We start from the raw sequence: 25,435 nt of genomic DNA, 5'->3' as shown, positions 1-25,435 counted from the left end.
CATGAAAACAGGGACCAGTGGTTGCCCCTCCTTCATGCGAGCAGTACTGCCTACAGCTCATATACCTGCACTTAGAATACCTGTGTTAAGTGCACCCATTCATGATGATTGTAAGGCCCCATATGGCAACTTTTTCCAATAGAGTCTAATCTATGTCAAAATATAAGTGAACACATTGAAACACAGAGGTATTTCTTACTCATTGCAACACAGTTGCCAATAGTTTTGAAACTTAGCTTTACACAATTTATCATAGTAAATGTTGTGTAAGTCAAAAGGTTACATATGTAATTTTTGTTCACAGGAATTTGGAATAGAACATTAAGGGGCTTATTTATGAGCGATTGAGTCACTTTTACGCCGCGGGTGCGTCACTTTTTGTGACACACCAGCAGAGTAAAAAATGTGCCATGTTGCACTATATTTACAAAGTGACGCATCTAGGTAGATGCGCCACTTTGTAAACGCACTTTGTATGCAAATGGGCGTTTTGATACAAGAAAGAGACATAGAAGTGACGCAGTGAAATCTATAAGATTTCACTGCGCCATTTCTTGGACGCTAATGCATCAAAATCGTACGCCTGCCTCATGGCAGGCATAAGACTGACGCAGACACTAACAACCAGGGGCCCTCATTTATGAGAAATGATGCATCGCTGCGTGAAAGCAGCGATGCATCACTTCTCAGTGCGTACTCCTTGCGACCTACCTGATGCGTCATATTTAATGTATGACTCATCATGTCACAAGAAGGTACAGATACGTCAGTATTTCTGACGAATCCTTAAGCGCAAAAGTGACGCATTGCTGGAGTGTGTCACAAAAGTGACGCAACTCCAGCAATGCATCCTTTCACGTGGGGGCTTCCTGCGACAGTCTTATGCCTGCTGTGAGGCAGGCGCAAGATTATGATGCAGTGAAATCTCATAGATTTCACTGCGTCACTTCTACGAGGCTTTTTGCGGGGGAACGCCCCCTGCATACATTATACCTGACGGAGGTATAATGTAGCGCAGGGGTTTACAAAGTGACACATCTGCTTAGATGCGTCACTTTGTAAATAGTGCGCATCAGGAGGCATGTTTTACGCCGCCGATGCGTCACAAAAATTGATGCATCGGAAGCGCAAAACTGACGCAAGGCCTCATAAATGAGGCCCATGGGACTTGCCCATGTGAAAGTACACATTGCTGGAGTTGCGTCACTTTTGTGACACACTCCAGCAATGCGTCACTTTTGCGCCTACAGATACGTCAGAAATATTAATAATAATACTGAGGTTTATATAGCGCAACAGCTACCTCTCACGGAGGTGTCCCGGCGCTTAGTGAGGTAGGGGGGGCAGTGTACCGAGTGAAGGCGGAGGTGGAGACAAGACAGAAAGTTAGTGATTAAAGAGCCACATTTTTAACTGTTTCCTGAAACACAGCTCTGAGATCGCATTGCGAAGCTCAAGTGGTAGGACATTCCACGATTTGGCTGTTCTGGCTGAGAACGTTCTCCCCCCAAGCCGAACTCTTGAGAAGCGTGGGACAAGGAGCAGATTTTGCGTGTTTGAGCGCAGGGAGCGTGCCTGTTTGTAGCGGGGGAGTCTTAGTTTGAGATAGTGTGGGCACTTGCCCTGAAGAGCTAGGTAGGCAAGTGTCAGAGCCTTAAACTCAATTCTGCTTGCCACTGGTAGCCAGTGCAGAGCACGTACGAGTGGCGAGACATGTTGTTTAAATGGTGTGTGTTTAATCAGCCTTGCAGCCTCATTCTGCACCAATTGCAATCGCTGGATTGTGTACTTCGGTAAGCCTAGGTAAAGGCCATTGGCAGAGTCCAGCCTAGATGTTACCGTGGCATGGACTACTAGTTTGCGGCAATCTTCGGGTAGTAAGTCCAGGAACTTTCTTAAGTTTCTTAGTTTATTTAGGCAGCCAGCCGCTACTTGTTGAATGTGGGCAGAGGAAGAGAGGTCGTCATCCCATCTCACCCCCAGATTTTTGCACTAGTGCTAGGAGTAGGTGGAGGCCCCATTTCAGTCTGCCACCAGAGATCTGGTGAGAGCGCTGGACCTTTCCCGAAAAAGATCACCTCTGTTTTCCCTGCATTTAATTTTAGCATGTTTGTGTTCATCCAGATAGTAACATCACGGAGACAGCCCTTAAAATTGCCAAATGCCTCCTTTGTCTGCTCTTGGTAAGGGAGCACCAACTGAGTATCGTCGGCATATGAAATTGCTTTGACGCCCCAGTTGGCAATTAAGGTGAAGAGAGGGGCCAGTTACACGTTAAAAAGCAAAGGGCTCAGGGCTGACCCCTGGGGTACACCGCACCAAAGAGGTTTGGGTGAGGACGAAAAAGGGCGAAGGGCGACTTTTTGAGAGCGGGCACTCAATTAGGACTGAAGCCAGGCCAGCACCTTCCCACCCAGGCCGATGTTTTCAAGTCTCTGGAGCAGCCTGGCATGATCGACTGTGTCGAAAGCTGCAGATAGATCCAGGAGCACCAGCATTGCTGATGCCCCTGAATCTAGTGACCATCTGACCGACTCCGCTACCTCTATGAGGGCTGTCTCAGTACTGAAGCCCGACCGAAAGCCTGACTGAGTTTCATGTAGTACATTGTTCCCTTCAATGAAGTTGTTCAGTTGGCGTTGAACCAGCTTCTCCAGCATTTTTCCTGGTGCATGGAGTAGCGAAATTGGCCTAAGATTGCTAAAATCCCCTGAGGCTCCGGAGTTTTTTTTTTCAAGGGAAGCAGCGTAGCGTGCTTCCAGCGGTCGGGGAAGACTCTGGTAACAAGGGATGAGTTCCAGACATGGGTGAGTGTGGTAACTAGGGACTGAGATATCATTTTCTAGAGTTTGGGGGGGCAGGGATCATCAGGGGCCCCTGATTTACAATTTTCAATCTCTGCTAGTGCCTCCTGAGGCAAAATTGGAGAGAAACATAAGAACGGTGGAGCTGGCGCACTGGCTAAAGTAAAATCTAACCTCTCTGTCGCACCCGGGGCAGAGAAGGTGTCATACACCTTTTGGATTTTATTGTCAAAAAAGTTATAAATTCTCTTCTAGCCTTTTTTATAGATTTGTGTAGCATTTTCACAGCCTTTCTATAGCACGCCTTTGTCGCATCACTGTATTTTAGTCTCCATTGGTGTTCTAATCTCTTACACCTGCTTTTTTCTGCTTCAAGTGTTTCTGAGAACCACGGGGCAGAGGGCGACATTTTTGCAGGTGCAACAGCCTCTACCGCCGTAGCAATCCAATGATGCATTGCTGCAGCATCATTGTTTGGATCTGAGGTAAGTGCAGGCGGGTCTGAAGCTAAAATGGGACCCAGGGTTTCAGCTGTGAGATTTTTCCACTTCCTCTTCAGGGTGGGTCGTTTTCCTTTTGCTTGGCCTGAGTTGTTCATATTTATTTTAAAGGAGATCAGATAGTGGTCTGACCAGACCAGGGGTTGGGGTGTCTCTGCTATAGCATTCTGAAAGTTGGAGAAAACTAGCTCTAGGGTATGGCCTGCCCTATGTGTGGGGCCCGAGACCAATTGTACTAAGTTGGCCGCTGAGGGCAGTTGGGGTCATCAACATGAAAATTAAAATCCCCAAGTGCCATGAAGTTAGTATGGGCTAGCGATTTTTGCACAATATAATTGCAGAGATCATAGGTGATATTTGCTGCACAGTCCGGTGGTCTGTAAATAAGCAGACCTGCTAACGATACCCTAGCATTTATCTGGAAACAGAAGTGAAGCCCCTCAATACCTTAAAGGTCAAGAGAGCAGGAGGTAATCAGTTCGCATGATTCTTTAAAAATAATAGCCACTCCCCCCCTCTTTTTTCTCCCTCCCTATTTGCAAAGCACATTTTAAAGCCAGGTGGGATGGCTAGGGTGATAGATGCCATAGTATCTGCGTTTAGCCAGGTTTCAGTTAGGAACATGGCGTCCCAAGATGATTCCATGAGGGTTAGCCAGATATTGTCGGCATGTCTAGGGAGGGACCGGCAGTTCACAAGACCAGCCCTGAAGAGCTCGCCAAGCTCTAGATGGAAAGTCTGTGAGCCTCTTGGCTTGTTATGAGTTAGATGAGTTGGCATTGTTGTGTCAAGTGTAGCATCGAAACCCTGTCCGCATAATGAGCAGTTGGATGGCAAGCTCTTAGTTGCCAGATTGACTTAATGTAATGTGCAGTAGTTAACAGTATTACAGGCTGTCAGCTCAGCACCAGACCAACAGATCCTCCTCTCCACCTCCCTCTCCCGTCTCACAGCATTGCTGGCGCTGGCCGCGTTTGGGTCGTGGACGGGCACAGACGGGTTTGCCTTTGGCACGCCCACTGCGCGTGTCCGCTGCGCGGCCGGCCCCCCCATCTGTATTTACCCCGTCCACCCGGAAGTGAGGCAATTGGTTGGAGGAGTCGCGTCCCTCCATACAACCGGCACTAATAAGCCGTGACGGACCGGGGTGCGCGATTTACCCTGAGGTAAGAGTGTGCAAAAGTAGCAATTTCAATTAAAACTGCAATGAGGCAGTAAACAGTTCTAAAAGTACATGGAAGTTCGTAATCAACTTTCCCTTTCAATCAGCAGATATAAAAGTGTGCAAACAGAGCAGTTAAGATTAGTTTTTAGCAGCAATAAATCAGTAGGGGAGGCGGTGAGTTCGTCAGTCAACTTTCCATCCAAACACACAGCACACGCGATTACTCACTAATGCGCGGCCGAGCCCCCATCTGTATTTACCCTGTCCACCCGGAAGTGAGGCAATTGGTGGGAGGAGTCGCGTCCCTCCGTACAACCGGCACTAATGAGCCGTGACGGACCGGGGAGCGCGATTTACCCTGAGGTAAGAGTGTGCAAAAGTAGCAATTTCAATTAAAACTGCAATGAGGTAGTAAACAGTTCTAAAAGTACATGGAAGTTCGTAATCAGCTTTCCCTTTCAATCAGCAGATATAAAAGTGTGCAAACAGAGCAGTTAAGATTAGTTTTTAGCAACAATAAATCAGTAGGGGAGGCGGTGAGTTCGTCAGTCAACTTTCCATCCAAACACACAGCACACGTGATTACTCACTAATGCGCGGCCGAGCCCCCATCTGTATTTACCCCGTCCACCCGGAAGTGAGGCAATTGGTGGGAGGAGTCGCGTCCCTCTGTACAACCGGCACTAATGAGCCGTGACGGACCGGGGAGCGCGATTTACCCTGAGGTAAGAGTGTGCAAAAGTAGCAATTTCAATTAAAACAGCAATGAGGCAGTAAACAGTTCTAAAAGTACATGGATGTTCGTAATCAACTTTCCCTTTCAATCAGCAGATATAAAAGTGTGCAAACAGAGCAGTTAAGATGAGTTTTTAGCAGCAATAAATCAGTAGGGGAGGCGGTGAGTTCGTCAGTCAACTTTCCATCAAAACACACAGCACACGCGATTACAGCACACGCGATTACAGCACACGCGATTACTGACGTATCTGTAAATCCTTGCGACATGATGCGTCATACTGTAAATATGACGCATCGTTAGTGTCGCAGGTAGAGCACAGTAAAAAGTGACGGATCGCTGTTTTCACGCAGCGATGCGTCACTTTTCATAAATGAGGCCCTAAAAAGTTAGCTCTGGTTTATGTTTCTGAAAAGCAAACACTTTAAGAATAGCAGGTTTTTTTTTACATCGTGAACAATAATGTGGGTGACACATTTCTTGTCTATTGGTTGATCTTTGGAAATGTACAACCTAAATCTTTATAAACTGTAAAGGTGTTACACCTTTGAAAGCAATGTATTCATTTTCTCGGATTTTTTCAATATGTTAAAATATATTCCCTTTACCAATACCTGTCAAAACGGAACTTCACAGCTGCACCACGCACGTGACCATTCATGCCATTTTTTTCCATCTTCTGAAACTTTTCCAAGGCCTTCTAATTGAAGAAACCCCTCACACAACAATTCCAAGGCTCCACCAGAATACGATTGGTGGACTTGCTGGTCCATTACCATCAGGGAGATACCATCCTGCTGCTAGGCCTTGGTTAGAGGCAGTTATATATAACATAGCTGCATTATAAGGGGGGGGGGAGACCCACTGCCATTCTTTCGAAAAAAAGAGCCCCCCATATCTGACATCACTTTGTTCTCCTCCAAAGTTACTGCAAACAACAAAATATCGCACACAACATAAAGTCTATGTAAGCAATGATGATGATTGCTCTTGGGAATCCCTTTTTGTTTTACCCATCGATGATAGTGAACATCGCTTTGTGAGAATGTTAACCTAATAGTAAGGATCTATGTTCAAGAGACATGGAATATCACAATTATGTTTCCTCTCCTTTCTTGAGGGACAGTTTCAATGAGTGCAAAACGTATGGAATATTATATTTCTAATATCAATTAGCCATCAAGGTCTGTAACAAACTCACTCTACCCATAACACTCCTTTCACAGGAAAAAATCAGTGAACCTATCCATAACCAGAGTGGCTGCTTATCTAAACTTTCAAAAGACACTTGAACTAAATGGCAGTATACTGCCAAGGTATGTGGGCATATGCTGGAGCTCTACTTCGTCTTGAACATCAGCCATCATAATCAGTCCTCCGTGGTCCCACCCGGTGCTTTTCTGCATCAAGGAGTTTTAAGGTTAGGAGAAAAGTTAGTAATCAGCACAGAACCCTGATACGTTTGGTATCTGATTCTGCTAATGCCTTACTTGTGTGGAAAGACCTAACCAGACCTAAGAGGAAAATAAACTGACCCACAGCCTCCTCTATCAGATATCCTATATCAATGGAGTTTGCCTAAGAGTTTACTCAACAAGTGAGGGCGAGTTTCCTCTGGCATTAACTTTGCCTGTCAAGAACACTCCTCTGAATCAAAATAATTTTGTTCGAACTGTCTTACCTTGCCAATGCCTTGTACCCTCAAGTCTCTGCTCTGCATGTTATGAGCACAGGTCCATCAAAAGGCTTTACCATGAGGCTATTGGAGTTCGAATTGTGTAACCTTCTGCACTAGATCTTGAGATTTAGGTGCCAAAATATTACATGTACTTGACCACAAGTATCATGAAATTAGGTATAGATGCTTTCGATACAGTTTACTGAAAGTTGAGATCTTAAAAATGTACTGTGTGTGAGTTGGGATTTTTTTTTTTTTTTTATTGATTATAACACAAGAGTAAAATATACATATCGGGTGTCATGTGGTGGAACATATTACAGCAGTGGACGGGCAAATGAGTTGAGGAAGTACACTACAATTATAGGCATCTGAGAAATATCAATACCAGCTTAGAGCTGGGGCAAAACAATACAATACAGATAACCGTAAGCAAACATTATCAGAACCCGCCCACCAAGGATACAGGATATGAAGATTGGACATTCGACACCCAGATATGAGGAACAAAAAGCTCAGGAGAATATGCCACATCTCTTGTGAAGAAGGGAAAAGGGAAATAGAAAGGTCATAGAACAAAATAAAGGAAAAACAAAAAAAAAAACCACAACCCCCCACCCTGCACCCCTGCAGATGGCTACGACCTAACCCCACTAGCAGCGTGCCTGTCGCCCCCTAAACTACACCCCAAGGAAGGGAAAAGATGGAGGAGGAGATGTAGTACAAAACGATACGAGCTCCCGGACTCCCCTCCCCCCCGCCAAAAGCAGACATCCCCTACCGTGGTATTAAGCGAGTTATAGCAGACTAATAAGCAAACCGATAGGGGAGCCACCAACAGAGAAAAGACCATCCCGCCCAGCCCCCGGCACCACAGAGGCAGCAAATCCCTTTTCGAACTTAGCCGACACACCAAACCCAGACAATCAGAATTCCATCTGGCCCCCACTCCCACAGATACAACCCAGCAGAGCCAAAAGAAAGTCACAGTACCGAATTCAAACAGTCAAATTCAGCCCTGGCTCTTACGATCCATTGCACAAACCACATCCAATAGGACCAATATAGTAGCAAAGGAGTCAAAGCGTTGTTGAAAAAGGAGATCGATATAGCCTGAAGGGGGCAAAAAGGTTAAGTCTCGAAGTCTATCAGATACACGAAAGTCAATCCAAAAAGTATTAGTGGAGGTCTCCAGAAAAGAAGGAAGAAATGAGTCCTGTGCGGGCAATAACTTTGCCGATCTTGCTAGTTGTTCAGGGGCTCCGGTAACGTACCGCTGTAGTTGTAGGGATACAATTAGCACCAGTTTCTGATTATCTTCGGGGTCCTCCTCTCGAGGTAGATCAAGCTTCGCGGGAGTCACCGTATGTTGCAGGTCTGACACAAGGCTGGAGTCCGGTCTCAAACAAACAGTCTCGATGCTTGCAATCAAATTGTGGAGAGCAGCCTCCATTTGCAGGCGAAGAGCCCCGATGGCGGCCATTACGGTCCCCACGGTCGGTCCACACATCCTCCGAATCATCTCCGCGTGAACGATAACAAAGCAGATCTTTAACCCCGGAGGCCGGCTACTCCGGGGAAACCAACAAGCGCGGAGTGGACGGAGGCGACTGGCGACTCACAGGCTTGGCACTCTTTGCACCGCTGCCGAGAGCGGGGGCCCCACCCGCGGACCCCGAGGGCTGCAGCAGGGTCCCGGGACCTGGCCCCCCACCCACCGCGGCAACCACGTCTCGTCGCCGCTCGTCTAGTGTTCACCGGGACCAAGGACCGCCATCAGGATCGAGAATATGTTCCACTCCGATGAGACCGGACTCCGCCGGGTACCCGCGGCCGATGTTGTTCAACTGAAACCCGGCTGGGTCAGTACTCGAGGCCCCGGCTCACACACTGGAGTAGGTCCGAAAATTAAAGACGGCGTAACTTCGTCAATAAAAGCGATGAAGACTCCGGGATTGCCCCCCAGGGCTCAGCAACGATTCAGACACACGGGAGTCTGGCGGGAGCCTGGTCAGGATGAAGTTCAGGATAAGTCCGCCAGCGATGGAGGTCGACGGAGCCGGGAGCTTATGCGGCCATCTTTGTTGCTTGCGTAGCTCCTCCTCCCTGAGTTGGGATTTTTGAAAACTAATCACCATAGATTGTGCCATGTTTTGGCAGGAGAATGAGCAGTCCATAGTGGTGCACTGTATAGTTTGTGGTTTCTCCGTAGATTCCCAAGTTAAAGTATTTTCCTATATAACTTTACTGACCTTATACTTGTAACTCAACAACATTTACTCTCCGATCATCACAAAACAGCAAAAGAACAACAGTGTCCCAGCATAATAGAGACACAGCAAATACCAGAAGGTCAAAGAAGGAAAATTATGAAGTGTTAGAACCATAAAAGAAAAAGTAAGTACTGTGCACATCAATTCCATAAGGGCGCAAATCATGTTTAGTAGGAAGACAATGCAGCCAATTCTTCAGAATAAGCCTTCACTCCCTTTGCCTCAAGAATACGTGCAACTGGACAGCAAGCAATGAGTTTGGGAACAGGGAGGAGTGCAACGTACATGGAAACAAAACTCTCCTAAATTCATCAGTCTCAATAATTTTGAAAGCAAACATCCTTCCACCTCAATTGAAGGAACAGCCTGTCGGGAATAATAGGACACATAATCAGAGGAAGAGGGTCGGTCACTCAAGTCTGGAATAGGGGCACCAAGCAACAAAACATCAGGCACAAGTACAAGATACAGAACCATTAGGTCTTTCATCCAACTTGCCACCTCTTCCCAGTACATCTTTGCTAGGGAGTAGGACGACTAAGTTGAGAAAATAGTACCACAGATGTCAAAGAGCTGCCAGCACAGGTTCAAGACTCCAGGATATGCAAGAGTTACTATTTATAGAAAAGTTTGAAGGTGCTGTGTGAGTATTTGGACACTAGTGAGAAATGAGTAATCACGCACAGGATGTTTCCCAGTGTTTCAGGACTTATGCGTTTTACATTCAGGAGTTTCCTAATTTACTTTTGGAAGTTGATAATTCACAAAACAATTGTAAGAAGAACAGAGGGCCTGATTAAGAATTTAGTGGACGTGTTACTCTGTCATAAACGTGACTGATGTCCCGTCCACATTATTATTATTAGTGCATTACATCTTGTGACACATTTCATAAGGAAGACAAGATATCTACTATATTTGTGACAGAGTAGTCCATCTGCCTAACTCTAAATTAGGCCCAGAGTGGTTATTCGTATTGGGAATCAACTCACACACTTCAGACATTAATGACACATGGATAAATAAACCTGAAAATAAATCATTTAGTTTAGTAAATGTATAAGATGTTACAAATGTAGACCCAGTTTTAGCATCACATAAATGTATGCAATGATTTATAAAAATGATTGTTTTGAAAATACCACTGAAAAGTAGTGCGGACCGTAAGATTATTTCTAGAAATCAAATCGTAAGCAACATTTGATAAATCAATTGCAGGAATTGAGGTTATTAAAAATGCAATGAATCCCCTCCGGCCTGCTGGTCATTGTGTGGCCTCAAATTATACACATGTTGGGATTAAGCAGGACAAATACCAGGTTACTACCCACACATTGAAAAAGGGTGTGGTGTAAAAATTAAAAAAAAACACTCACTATAACTGATATCAGATGACTTTAATCATCTTTAAATATTTCCACAGAATACTATAAATAACTATACACATTTATTTTTTATTTTTGAAGTTTGACTCAATTGTTTTCCGGTATTCTCATTTTATAAAAAGGAACACTAGATACGACAACCCTAACCCCTCTATTTGCCATTAAGAAAATTAAGGCAACTACTAAAACTCTAACAGATGATGGTGTTGCCTCAATTTCTGTACACACTTCAGAACTATCCACACTATATTTCTGAGGCTTGGTTTCAAGAAGTGACATCGATGCTATGGTATTTTCTTTGGAAGGGGCATCTCTGGGATTGCCTTTACTAAATGTCGGAGATCGATCTATGATGGAGGGATTGCCGCTGTAGATTTCCAGCTTTATTACTGAGCGTTCAATCTACTGGTGGTGAATGATTGGCTGACGGCTGGCAGGAATGATCCCACATATTGCCTGGAACTTGACTGTCTCAGGCTGGAATGAGTGCTTGACCATCTCTGTGGTCTTCTGATACCCCAATCACTTCCTCAGATCACCAGGGTAATCTTCTAGTATCTAGGAGGGCCCTCCGCATCAGGAGTTGTGTGGCCCACCTGAAGGGTGTCAGGAATGATCCCACATATTGCCTGGAACTTGACGGTCTTAGGCTGGAATGAGTGCTTGACCATCTCTGTGGTCTTCTGATACCCCAAGCACTTCAACAGGTCACCAGGGTAATCTTCTAATATCTAGCAGGGTCTGCCGCATCAGGAGTTGGGTGGACCACCTGATGGGCAAACCCCCTCTCTGATGGGATCGACATTGGAGGGCTTTCATAAATGGGACCTACTGGGAATCTGAACACTGGCTGACCGGTGGCGAGGTTTGGCCATATGCTCATTTGCCAGCTTTCAAGATCATTTCTCCATCTCTCACACCCAATTTCACAAATATCTTCAAGTGCGCCATGCCTTGGGTTGCTACTCGTCTCGACTACGGACGTGCTGGAGTTTAATGCTTTTGAAGCAAAACTCTTGATGGGGTGGATTGGGAAGGGCAGAAACTCCCAACTGTACCTCACTTTGATTGACAATGGTCCTGAAACGTTAGAACGCCTCCGCCAGACTTGGGCGAACGCCCCCTTCGAACCGGATTACCTTTACCTTTTGTTTTGACTTAATAAATAGAGACACCAGAGAAACCCAAAGTGTCTGAACCTCTTTTCCGGGGTAGAATATCACTAGAGAGCTCCTTCCCACTGGGTCCCCCGACAGCTTGGTATTACGGCTTTGTTACATTTTTGATCAAAAGTTGTATTATACTGTAAAATCTTCTTTTTCAATAAAATCATTTTGAAATAAAAAAAGTTATATTTTACTCTTAAATCAAATCCAGAAATGCTTGTCCTTAGGATTTGCCCAGCTAAAAAGACCTTGAGAAAAATTAATCTCTTTGTCCCCTTGTTGTGGTTTGGGAGATGATAGGGCCTTGCATTGTATCCCTTTTAGATTATGCCCTCTGTCTGGGCTAATGGAAGCAGTCCATCTCAGAGTTGCAACAACTTCAGTTCATGGCCATGTAACTAATTCAATATTTCAAGAATTCCGACCCAGTCTCACAGGCAAAAAAGAAAATCTCAGCTACCTACCATAATAAAGGATATATCTCAAAGCACTTTGCTCGTCCCATAAAGCCTTCAACAAGATAGCCCTTTATTTTTTTCTTGCCTTATGACCCCTTAGCCTTCTCAGTGACAACTGTCAAGTGCTGAGTCCCTTGTGCACATACTCTGAATTAAGCAGACTTCCTCGGGTGTCATAGCTTAATCTGGGGTGGGCGCAAGGTTTGCACTGATCTCCTCTAAATTCTGTGTCTTATGTCCAGCTTCTGAGTCTTCAACATGAGATAGATTGAGGAATCGGTTTTGTTTATGGATTAAGTAAAGGGATAGGGTAAGTTAGTGGATCAGCAGTAATGTGCTTCAAATACGTTACACCATGAGGAAAGTGATGAAATAATGCTTGTATTAGGCATGGACTCTAGGCAACTTTACATCATGAGTGATTATCTTTAATAATAAAGTTAATTATTTGAAGGAGGAAAATACTTTCCAAAATTTTGTGTGCAGTGTGACTAGCCTCTTTGGATCATGACTAATGGATGACTGCTACAACAGCTGCAGAATTATACACCTTATTTATAGCATTTTTTTTTTAAGTAAAACATGTGAATGGAGGTGATAGGACTGGAGTATAATGTTCAAGTGTGAAGACAAAAGTAGTGGAATGATATATTTAGTTTCTCCATAGAAGATAACATAATTGCTTCATTGAACTTCGGTTTCCTTCGGATTTCATTGAATGTACATGGCAAAGTATAGACAATTGCTCTTTGATAATGTGATATAATTTTTAAGCACAATTTGGAAAGCAATAGGTTTCATTTGATATATTCGGTATTTCAACTACTCTAAATACTTCACTGTCGGTGAGCTGCATCAACATATTGGGTTAGTTTACTTCCTCATTAATTAACGTACACTCATGGACTGACAGGAAATTTCCAATTCCATGGCCAGTTCCATGCCCGTAGTCTAGTCCAGCACTCCACAAAGGTCTTCGGGCAAAGGCCTCCAGGCTTCTTCCTATAACCAGAAACAAAATGAAAAATTAGTGCAATGACTATTATCTAATATGTAATGGTAACTATTGTTTTCACACTAAGGGGCATATTATCAAGGGCAGTATTGCCGCGTTAGTGGCACTTTTTGCAGCTAAGGCCGCGATATTCCCATCGCCCTATTAACAAGGCGGCGCTAACATGCATCAGCACATGTTAGCAGCCGATTTTCTAACGTTACGCATCTTAGCAATATACATCGCTAATGAGATGCAAACTAGGCATTTTTTACAATTACTTCATTGAAAAACGGCACACACACAACTTCGCTGTATTATCACCGCTGCCCCGGACCCACGTAGTGATGAGAAAAGGAGCCCTAAGCCCCCATTAATGCATGATCCTAACACCTGAAAAAAACCTGACTTACCATTATTGCCTCAGGGAGGTCGATTGTATGGTTAAGTACACACTCCCCTATTATCAAGCTTTTCATTAGCGCTGTGAAATCATCGGTAGTTTTCACATGCTAATGAGGATTATCGCAGTCTACCGCTGCATTGTACTTCACCTGTTAGCAAAGCGTTGCTAATACGCCACTTACACAACAACGTAATTCAGCCATAGAGGGCAATAATGTAAAACGCGCTAAGCGTGTTTTGCGATATTTATCGCAGTTTGTAGATAGTATGCCCCTCTAAAAGTAAAAATAGCATTATATTTAGTTGATTAAAGAAGCTGATTTCACAGCAAATTAATCAGATGTGAATTCTATTAATGGTATGAAACAATACATATGTGCAATGTAGGCTCTGGAGCAATGCCACATTCATATCAAATAACCATTAAACATTGTTCAGATTACATGATGTAACTATTTATTGTGAAACTCTTACAAATATGTATTAAGTGAAAGTAGTGGATTTTCTTAGTAGGAAAAATTAAAAACCATAGCTAATTTAGGGAGGTGTGCTTTGGATGTGGGGTGCCTATGCCTTCTAATCTAAAATTGCATTGCATCACTAATAACTTATTTCCCTGTCTATTTTTAATATTTTGGCGATTCCCATCCTCTTCTTTAAAAGATGCTATGAGCCCTCCTGCTCCTGCCTGATTTATATAAAATGCTTAAACTTTGAAAGTTTGGGAAGAAACCACAGAGAAGTGGTGGAGGCCTAGTAGGACTGTTATGAGGAAAACTAGGGCTCAGAATAACAGTGAAGATGATCAATAATGTAGTACGTTTATTACCACATCGTCTATTTTGCACATCACAGTCTTTACACTTTGAGGGTGTACAAAGGCAGTCTATGAATTGGTGACAGCTTCAAACTTTCCCTTCAGAAATTTGTAGTATCAGTGGAGGGGCCTGTCCTCTGCATGTGGCTTGTCGCCGAATTGGTTGATGTCTAGAAATAGCAAAGAGGGACCATGTATTTGATGTCACCTCCTTGAGCACCCTTCATTTGAAGAAGACAAGGATGACACTAAAAAGCTGAGGTTTTTCATTGTGGGTGAGGAAATTAGGAATATTTTGAGGCAACATAGGTCAACTCCCACGATTCACAGTGAATCAAGGAAAGGATGGGCCGGGGGGGGGTACTGCCACACAGTGCTGAATGCCACAGTCAGGTAGAACCAGAAACTAGCTGTGCTCTGGTGTCTGTGTGTGAGCAGCACTTCTCAGATGTTCATAATAGTAGGTTCAGTGCTATATTTCCAAAGAAGGGAACCCCAAATTAATTTTATAGATCCATGACCAAAGTTTTACATGCCTCATGGCCTATCATGTTTATCTTGGCTGCCTATTCTATTCAGTCATTATTTTTATATTAGATTCTGTTATGTAGTAAAACATGATTCATAAAAAAGGATAGATCCATAAATCTAGCAATGAAAGCTGTGACCCAGTTTACGAGTGTGTCCTAATGTATTCAATCTCTTCCACTTCATTTCGGTTGATCCACAAATCCTGTGACCAAAAACATGAATTCCCTTTAAGGAATGATCCGGCTTGGGGACCAGAGCATGGCTCTAAAATGAAAGATCATATCAACTTTATGCTGTAGTATGTATGCCCTTGTTTCAGAATACGCTTACATTTTCAAAAAAGATCTTCAAGGAAAAGAATTGTAGGAAACTCCACAAAGGTATCATTACTAAAGAGACACGTACCGACATTTTGTTAAATGTATACTGTTAGATCTGGGGGTCTCTAATTGGCAGAGGTAAGTACCTTTGATCAAGTAGGGACCCTTGCTTCTTGTCAGGGTGAAGGAATCCACACAGTTGATACCCCTGCTCACCCCCTAGGTAGCTTGGCACGAGCAGACAGGCTTATCCCCAAGGTAAGGTACACAATATTTGCACTTAACGCACACAGTAATTTCAAAACACACCACAAACTGAAACCACACAGGTAGGTATATGTAAAAATATAGCTTTTTCTAGTTTATGCAGTAAAAATAACCAGTTACAGGGTGATTGCTCTTTCACCAAATGTTGCACGTTATCTTGGTGGTTGCGCTTATCATCAGGAAGTTCTTAATATAAAATAGTCTCAAGTCTCTTTATATTTATCACCAAAAACAATGCCAATGAATTATAGGCCCAAAGTCAGCCCTTCACTCGTTATGCCCAAGCCCTGAGAGGGCGCCTCACCGATTGCACTGTTGCTCACCACCTCGGCGAGAGAGGAGCCTTGCACCAAGCCCCGGCCGGTCCCGTCAGCTCTCCGCCCGCTCTCGTCAATCCAGTGAGCGGCGGGGAGCTAGCTCAGCACTTCGAGCGGGGACAACAGGCCAGGCACTCGCGTTGCTCCCTCGGCGAGGACGGGTCACTCTTCCGAGGCTCCGGCGATCGTAACACGGCTTCCTGGGGCAGGCCAATGAGGTCGCGGCCTCACAGACGAGCCTCCGCAACCACCCGGGAGTCAGCCAATGACAGCGCGGCTCCCGGGACAAGCCCCTGTGACGTCACAGCTTCTGCGGGGCGACTCAGCAAATCGGAGCGCGGCTCTCGGAGACAGGCCCACAGCAATGGCCAATCAGAGCGCGGCTCCTGTCGAAGAACGACCAATCAGGTCGCGGCCCTTTTGTTTCTCGACTCTGCGATCTTGGAGTAGGAAAAACGGCTCTTACTCAATTTCAGGTCTCCGGGCCGCGGCGATGAACTTCAGGCAGGTGAATTTTATCCGATACACGCTTCTGCGCCCCCGACCTCAGACACACAGCTGTAGGTACGGCTGGGAGCACTCACGGCAGGATAATGCTGGTGGGCACAGCATCAGGAGCTGAGCACGATCTTAGCCTTCTCGAAGCTCCCGGGCTGGTGGCAATTATCAGCGCAGCGCTCTCACTCAGATTAGAGAGCAGCCAGCGGCACACAGGCCAAGTAGGTCGGATATCCTGCCGGTAGCACACGGCATCCCATGATCTCTTCAGCCCACAGCGGCCTTGGAAAACACAGCAGAGTTTGGTAGTCCTAGGCAACCTTTCTGTCCCTGAGTTGCCAAACAGGAGGCCAGCTCTTCTCAGGCCCTTGGAGATTCAGTTTGAAGACACAGCACACAGCAAAGTCTTTTTAGGTCAAGCAGGTAGGGTCACAGCACACAGCAAAGTCCCTCTTCTCCTCAGCTTCAGTTGAAACAGCAGAACAGGTCAGCCCTCAAAGCACACAGCAAGGCAATCTTCCTTCAGTTCTTCAGCGGTCCTTCTTCCAGCAGAGGTTCCTCTTGATTGTAGAATCTGATTTTCTGTTGTCAGGGGTCCTTCTCTTGTACCCCTAAAAGTCTTTGTGCAAGTGGGCCCTGAGCCCGGTCTAAACCAGTTCTGGGTGTTGGTGGAGCCCTTGGGCTTCCTGGCTTCCTTATTCCTTTCAGCGTGAGGGGCAGAGGTGACAGTCGCCCAGCGGGAGGTGGAGCCAGCATTGTGGCAGGCAGGCACAGCGCTGTTCACTCCCAGGTGCTATCTCCTCCCACCACTCTAGTTGCAGATGCAGTCATTCAAGCACGGGCTGACTCAGACAACCTCCTGGGGGCTCCCCAGCCCCTGTCACCCTCAAACCAGACAGTCAATCCACAAGCAGGCCCAGGCACACAGAAGGGTTAGACAAGAGAACAGCCACTTTCTAAAAGTACTGTTCTCAAACACAGAATGTAAAAACAACCTTTCCTAAAAGATGTGTTATTAAATTATAAGTTCAGGGATATCAATCACTTATGTCCCATCTTGTTCCTATGAGAAGATAGGCTGGTATCCATTGAGACCAGCCTCTCCCATGTTAGTCTATGGAGCAAGATAACCTTGCAGCAGTAAGCACACAAAATGGCTGCTGCTCACTACCAGAGCATGTTACCTGCACTAGTACATGCTCTACCTTTCCTATACACTGCACCCTGCCCAGGGGGGTACCTTGAGCCTTCCATAGGGGTGACCAATGTGTACGTAAAGGGAAGGGTTAGGCCCAGCCAGTGGGGACACTGGCCAGGAGGTCAAGGCCGTTCACTGACTGCACACAGGCACTGCGGTGGCAGGCCTGAGACACCATTTTAGGGCTACTTATGTGGGTGGCGCAATCAGCGCTGCAGGCCCACTAGTAGCATCTGTCATCACCAGCCCTGGCACACACAGTGCACTTTACTAGGGACTTCATGGTGATACAAATATGCCAATCAGGTATACCCAATCAATATGATAATTTACATAGGGAGCACTTACACTCTGGCACTGATCAGCAGTGGCAGAGTGTCCAAAGCATCTAAACCAGCAAAAACGAAATCCAGCACAGCATAAAAAATACAGGAGGCAGAGGCAAAAAGATAGGAGAAAACCACGCCAGGGTGTCAGGTCTAACATATACAATAAAAAAATATATTGTTTCTCTCACACATTCTACATTGCTTAAACAGATGTTAACACTGCAATGAAGCATTACTGTAGAATTAGTTAAGAAAGGAAGAAATTATTGTTCTTGTATGAAGTGTGTGAAGTAAAGCGTCAGACTCACCTGAGTATTCTGCAGGGAAAACAAGCGTGGTCAGGTCAATGTTTCCCATCAACACTCTGGTATAGGCTTCCTGAAGGGGAGGCAACAGAAGAGTGTAAGTCAAAGTTCAATAAAGCTGGCTGCACACATGACGCCCAAATTGTAACAATCTTTTTAAAATATACATAACAATGTCCTAACCATGATCTGGTGTGTGATTTTCAGTAGAAAGCGATATCTACCCCCACTAATTAATATATTTTATCTTGCTTACGATGGATGTTCTTTTATAACGGATTTCAAAGAGTAAAGTCACTTTAATATGTATTCTTTTTATTCATTTCTGAGAGTTAATGCCTACGGTGTATGTGCGTAGCCCAAGCCTTTCTATAGCTTTCCTTCTAATTTTCATATCCATGTTTCTTGCTGTAACCTATGTATTCATAACTTTAATATAATTCCTGCTTTGCTTTTCTCATTTAATTTTGTTTGCATTTGATATAGAATGACCTAGTTATATGAAAAGACGTTTAGTCATATAGTTCACATCCTTGGTTCTGTTTTGGAGTGTGTGCAGGCAGGAGTGGCTTGTCCGCAATGGCGTAGGAGCACTGCCTCCTGCTAAAAGAAGAAAAATAAAATGATAATGAAAGCATTATATTATCTTTTTATTTTTGCCTAACTACTGATGACAGTCTTCAGCTGGGCGGGGTCAGACAATCCTGTTGAAGAGGCATGGCGTGGGGGAGGAATGGTGAACACTTTTAAGTGCGCATGTGTGTTTGGCCAGCCGTCCTACGCACACGCAAACTTAAGTTGCTCCAACCTCGCTCTGTGGGTGTATGACGGTACAACGCGTACCGTCACAACGCGTGCTGTTACAACGCGTCCCTTACAACGCAAGTCGTTACCACGACTTGCGTTGGGGGCGCGGATGTCGAATAGTATAATTTACTATTCTAACACCAGTCCCCGTGGACACTAGGGAAGGTGTTGGAATAGTACATTTACTATTTTTAATCTTCTAGCGCCCTCCAGCGCAAGTCGTGGTAACGACTTGCGTTGTTACGGACGCGTCGTAACAGCACCGCGGGGAAACATCCGCGTTGTAACGGATGTTTCCCTGCTCTGTTGCACAGCCAGGTTGGAAAAACACCCCAGGCTCCAATGCACTGTCTGAGCGGCAAACGAAGCTGCTCAGACCATTCCCAGCACTTTTCTCGTACTGGTAATGGTATTCCAAGCATGAGAGAAGTGCTGGTATTTTGCATCCAGGAGCCTGCGCAGTAGGAGTCCAGGAACAGAAGAGAGAAGGAAGGTGGTAGCCGTCAGAGCGGCGGGTAAATGGGAATTTAATAATTTTTTTGTTGTGCTTTTTGCTGTAACGTATTCCACCCCGCCTCACCACCAAGCAATAATAGCGTCCGCCACTCTGTGCAAGTTCACTGTGGGCTATCACTGATTGCACAAGTTTTTGTACCAAATGCCACAATCCCACCCGAAAGAAAAAACGTGTGGCTTTCTCTGAGTGACTGACCATGTTTATTTTCCATAGCTATTCAATGTACAGGGAAATTGATAACCACTATTCATTTTGTAAAATGCTATAAAAGGTTTCTACTGTTTGTTGTCTATGATTTGGAAGATGTTGATTCCAAAACTTGGTGTTACAAGTGTGCAAGATTGAATTTTATAGTAAGGGAACCCATAACTAAAGCTTACATTTCTCATCTATCCAATATCCACTTCCATGTATTTTTCACTTCGGTGTGCCTGTTTCATATGCACTGAGGGATGAAAACAACAAAATGCAGAATTGTTATTTTTAAGGTATCTATTTGATCCTGTCTCCACACTCACTGACCCACGACACTTAAGTATTAGAGTCCCCACACTTTTACACTTCAACTGTGGAATGTAAATGAAGACAGCCTTTAAACTCATCAATGGCACTTCTTTTTTCAGTTAAAAAAGAATTTTATTGGTCATAAAATAAGGCATCAATACAGAGTACATGAAAAGAATTGGGGGAAATAAGAGAAAGGGAAAAGGAAACAAAAAAAAAAAGAATAATCAGGATATACTTTACAAGGGATTAAGTGACAAAAACTGATCATGGGCAATGGGATTAAATATAGGGGATGCAATGGTTATACATCAAAAGCAGGTGCGAATGAGAACATATCAGGTAATAATGCAGAAAGAGAGAGGAAATGCAAAGGGTATCAGGGGGGCTTGGGGACCTCCTGCTGGGCAGGCCGTGGGCAAAATGAACGAGTCGTACAATTATCTAAATACAACGTAACAGGAAGCCATAAGTCTGCACGTTTTGCTGCCATATGGGCAGGAAAAACAAAAGCAGTGTCAAGTCTGTGATTATGACAAACATTGTACCACCATGCTTTAAAAGAAATGTTAGACGAAGCCTTCCAATTGATGGTAATCTGTTGGAACGCAACAGCCAACAGCAAGTCAACAATACAAACATGTAGGTCAGTCCCCTCCCAACAAGGTGAAAGACTCCCTAGAAAGAGACGAGTGTGAGACAGGGGAATACAGGTATGGAAAATTACGTTGATTTGAGGCCAGACCTGCAACCAAAAATCATGTACATGCTTGCAGAGAAATAACATATGAAACAAGGTAGCGTGTGGCAAGGAACAAGACCAACAAGCGTCTGAAACAGTAGAGAACCGCTTGTTTAGGGTAAAAGGAGTGTGTAGCAGCCTGTTGTAGATGAAAAACAAGGATTGCGTCAAGGACGCCGCTCTAGACGTTTTACGAACCTTTGTCCATACCTTGTCCCATAAGGATACTGGCCATGATGTAGCAAGATCACGTTCCCACTGCTCTTCCACCCTAGACTTAGGCCTAATAGATGCATTGGCATGAAGGAATTTGTAAATAGCAGATGTTTTAGGAGCAGTGTGTAGGAGAGAGTGAAGTCGAAGAGCAGGGGTAGGAGAAGTGGGGGAAGGTTGTGCTTGTAGGAGACGAGTCTAGACTTCCATGACCGCTGCTTTAAGTAGAAGGTATTTGGGAGCAAAGGATGAGGGCAAACCAAAGGAGGAACAAAGAGTGTGAAAAGGCAGAAAAGTAGAATGTCAGAATAACTGCGAAATCCAAATCAATCCTCTGTTCCTCCAGGATTTCCAGTAAATGTATTTATTTATTTATTTGACTTATAAAGCGCACTATCACCTTGCAGGCATCCTGGCGATGGTGGCTCAGAAGGGCGGCAGAGTGTCAGGCATGTCAAGACGGAGAGAGCAAGTTACAGTTATTTGGGAAACAACCAGGTTTTGATCTTTTTCCTAAAGGGGAGAAACTCCCTGGTTTGCCTTATCTCGCACGGGAGCAGATTCCAAAGTTTGGCCGCGGCCACCTCAAAGGATCTACCCCCTGATCTAACCTTTCTAAATCTAGGCACCCTCACCAGCCTAGCCGCTGAAGAATGGAGCAGCCTGGTTGGTGTATACAAAGCGAATTTCGATTGCAGGGGGAGAGGGCCTGTTCCATGGAGGGCCTTGAAAATGAGACAAAGGGCCTTAAATTGTACCCTCTGTCTCAGAGGGAGCCAATGCAGTTTCGCCAAAGCAGCCGGCCCATGTGCTCTCCTAGGAAGCCCCAGGACCAACCTAGCGGCCGCTGATTGCATTCTTTGGAGTCTATCAAGCAAAAAGCCAGGGGACTCCAGCAGTAGGGCATTACAATAGTCCAACCTACTAAGGATCGTACACCTTGCCACTTGTGCACGTGCCTGGAATGGTAGAAGTGAGAGGATCTTCCGCAGAGACCGCAGAACAGAATAACAACAAGCGGTCGTTTTTTAACATGAGTCTCCATGCTAAGCTTCTGATCAAGCATAACCCCTAGGTTAGGGACTGATTCCACTGGCCGCACTGTAGTCGCTGTCTCAGGAGGCCAAAAATTCTCTGGAAATGGGCGGGAGATCTTATTCCCGGCGCTAAAAAGCACCTCCGTCTTCCCCGCATTAAACTGAAGAGAATTGTTTTTTAGCCACCGTGACGTATCCCGCAGACAGTTGTGGAATATCTCCACAGGTGTCGATTCCTCTCCCTCAAAGGAGAGGATCATCTGCGTATCGTCAGCATAGTTTATTATCTTTATTTTATAGGCTTTAATGAGCGATACCAGAGGTCTTAGATATAGATTAAAAAGGATGGGGCCGATAGCTGATCCCTGTGGCACCCCGTGTGGGACATGAGAGAATGCTGATTGAAAGGGGGGCAAGGACACCGCCTGCTGTCTGTCCCGCAAAAATGACCAAAACCACATAAGAGCGCTTCCTCTCACCCCAGCATCACTTAAACGGCCCAGTAGGATCTCGTGGTTAACCGTATCAAAGGCGGCAGACATGTCAAGCAGAATCAAAAACGCTGCCTGTCCCCTGTCTGCACACCTTTAAAGCTCATCCACAGCGGTGACCAAGGCTGTTTCGGTCCCATGAGCCGGGCTGAAGTCAAATTGATCGTCCTCTAATAAGTGATGCTGTTCCAGATGTTTGGAGAGGGTTACACTGACCAAACGCTCGACAATTTTGGCCGGAAAGGGCAGTAGGGAAATGGGTCTATAGTTCTTGGAACATTCTGGGTCCAAGGAAGGCTTTTTCAACAGGTGAGATCTCACAGTCTGCTTCCACTGGGCTGGAACAGTACCCGTGGCTAAATATTGGTTACAGATCAGGCGGAGAATAGGAAATAATTCCTCCTCATACTCCTTACAGATCTTATGTGGCACGGGGTGCAAAGGAGAACCGGAAGAGATCCCCCCTGCCAGCCCACTAAAGGCTAAAAGGGTTTATCATGAATTAAAAGATACTTGTTATGCCAAATGGCGGATGAGAATAAGTCAGCAGTGGTCGCAGGGGGGGGGATTGGAGGATAAGATGAGCTTGGCAGTACATTTATGAATAGGAGTGGGTATCAAGGAGGGTTTGCGTGAGAAAGAAATATATTCAGCAAAGGAGAATGGGGAAAGGAGAAGACGCTCAACCCTAGCCCACAAAGGACAAGGGGAAGTGGGGTCTTGCAACCAAAAGGAAGCTTGGCGTAACAAAAAGGCCTTTTGATAGGCTGGAAAGTCCGGAAAATTAACTCCACCTTCAAAAGTAGGGCGGATTAATCTGGCAAGGGACATTCTGGGTTTTTTGTTATGCCATAGAAAAGAGAATAAGACCGAATTGATTTTCTTGAAAAATTTGGCTGGGATGGAAACAAGGATATTAGAGATTGTGTAGAGAATTATGGGGGATAACATCATCTTAATGGTGTCGAGACAACCCCACCAGGACAAATAGAGAGGATGCCACCTAGTTGTTAGGTCAGATATTTTTTGAGTGCATTTAGTCAAACAGAGGGAGATGGTGTCTGAGATGGAGGGGGTGATGTGCATACCTAAGTATTTAAAATGGGAAGGACTCCAGGTAAAGTTGGAAGCATTGAAATCAGGTTTAAAAGTGAACTTCGTCAGGGGTTAAATCTCACATTTGTCGTTGTTGAGCTTGTAGCCAGAGATTGAGGAATAGTTCCGCACTTCCTCCAGGAAAGCGGGAATTGAGTCTGTGGGGTTGGAGATGAAGAGTAAAATATCATCTGCATAGGCAGCAAGTTTAATGGGAGACTCCGTGGTCTGAAAACCATGTATAGAAAGGGCTCTAAAGCCAGGTTGAAAAGGAAAGGTGAAAGGGGGCAGCCTTGCCGAACACCTCGACCAAGATCAAAGTAGGAGGAAATCTGACCATTCGCACAGACCGCAGCGTGTGGGTGAGAGTACAGCAGTGAAACTAAGGAAATAAATTTGGGGCCAAAGCCAAACCATCCGAGAGTATGGAAAAGATATGGCCATTCGACCCTATCAAACGCCTTCTCGGCGTCTAGGGCGATCTCTGCAAGGGAATGTTGGAGATGCGATGACTTCGATAATATGTTAAATAAGAGTCTGGTGTTATCGGTGATGTACCGCCCTTTAACAAAACCAGACTGCTCTTCGTCTAAGAGGTCAGGAAGTAAAAGGTCCAGCCTTATCGCCAAAGACTTAGTGAAGATTTTATAGTCAATGTTTACAAGGGAAATAGGCCTGTCATTTTTGCAATGCTTTGCATCCTTTCCTTCTTTGGGTATTAAACAAATGTGTGCATCGGAGAAGGTCCCTGAGGAGTTGAATGGAGTTTTGGAATCAGTAACTTTGAAAAGTTACTGCCCCTCCCGACTACTTCGATCCACTTCGTCCAACAAGCTACTGGTGCCCCGCACCAAGACTGTCTCCTGGGGATTTCACCGATTCATGGTCACGGCTCCAAAATTGTGGAATACCCTGCCTCAGTCAATCAGGACCAGTCACTCCCTCTGGTCGTTTCGCAAAAAATTAAAAACATGGCTGTTTAATCAGTAACCTCCCATCGAACCAGTGGGCAGATTTTTGCAGATGTTGCAGCGCCGAGACGCCCAAGGGCAATTGTTCGCGCTTTACCAAATATCATTAATAAATAAATAAATAAATAATAAACCGTCTGGTCCAGGGGCTTAGTTGAGTTTGAAATGCTGGAGCGCAATGAGCAATTCCTTCTGCGAAATGTCAGACTCCAAGAGGGAAAGACCAAAAGGAAAGTGTTCAGACTTTTGAATAGTAGAGAAGAAGTGTGTGAGGGATTAGAGAGAGGGTTGAGTTTCAGAGGTGTAAAGAGTTTTGTAGAAGCGGGAGAACTCAGTAAGGATGTCGGCGTCTTTGTGCTGTAGGGGTAGAATTGGTATTGTAAATGGATTCAATGTTCAGCTCGTTGTGCTTGACCTTCAAATAATTGGCAAGAATTTTCCCAGCTTTGTTCCTACCACCATAAAAATTAGCACTTGACTTTAGCAAATACAAGGAGGCATCTTCTGTAGATTTCTCATTTAATTTCATTTTGGCAGCGATCAATGGCACTTCTAAGTAAATGAGGCATTTGCGCCACCCATGGAATACAGCCACTAGTAGCAAGCATGCTGGGCATCCTGAGCCAGGCGAACTTTGTGTGTGGCATTGGTTGTTCTGCGTGGTTCCATGTCAGTCATTTTTGGCCACTTGTCGCATGCGAATGGGCTATAAATCCAAATCGTGTTCTTTTCACTCTTGCTACCTGTCAAGGGGACACCACTGTTAGTCATTTGTCTGGGTTCTCTGTCTTTCCTTATAAAGGCAATGTATGCTGTGGTTCTATCGGTCCACTTCCGATTTGATAAATTTCATGGTTAACTGTAGAAGTTGCTGCCACTATTCTGAATGAGTTAATTGCAGTGTGAGGAAAC

At 44.9% G+C, this 25,435-nt stretch overlaps 1 protein-coding gene across 3 annotated transcripts in view; it reads right to left on the bottom strand.

The window, feature by feature from the left end:
- The window catches only part of LOC144829368 (xaa-Pro aminopeptidase 2-like), a 449,433-nt gene that overhangs the window by 20,442 nt on the left and 403,556 nt on the right, over positions 1-25,435 (bottom strand). For all 3 annotated transcript variants that reach the window (XM_078688440.1, XM_078688439.1, XM_078688441.1), the window contains 2 exons: positions 18,150-18,219; positions 13,063-13,167 (listed from right to left, as the gene is read on the bottom strand). In XM_078688440.1, the coding sequence (XP_078544566.1) occupies positions 13,063-13,167; positions 18,150-18,219 (175 nt within the window). The remainder of the gene's footprint in view (positions 1-13,062; positions 13,168-18,149; positions 18,220-25,435) is intronic.

This window comes from Lissotriton helveticus, chromosome 4_1, assembly GCF_964261635.1.
Source record: "Lissotriton helveticus chromosome 4_1, aLisHel1.1, whole genome shotgun sequence".
NCBI classification, from domain to species: Eukaryota; Metazoa; Chordata; class Amphibia; order Caudata; family Salamandridae; genus Lissotriton; species Lissotriton helveticus.
Note: the sequence above shows the minus strand (reverse complement) of the source record. Positions and strands in the feature narration are given on the sequence as shown.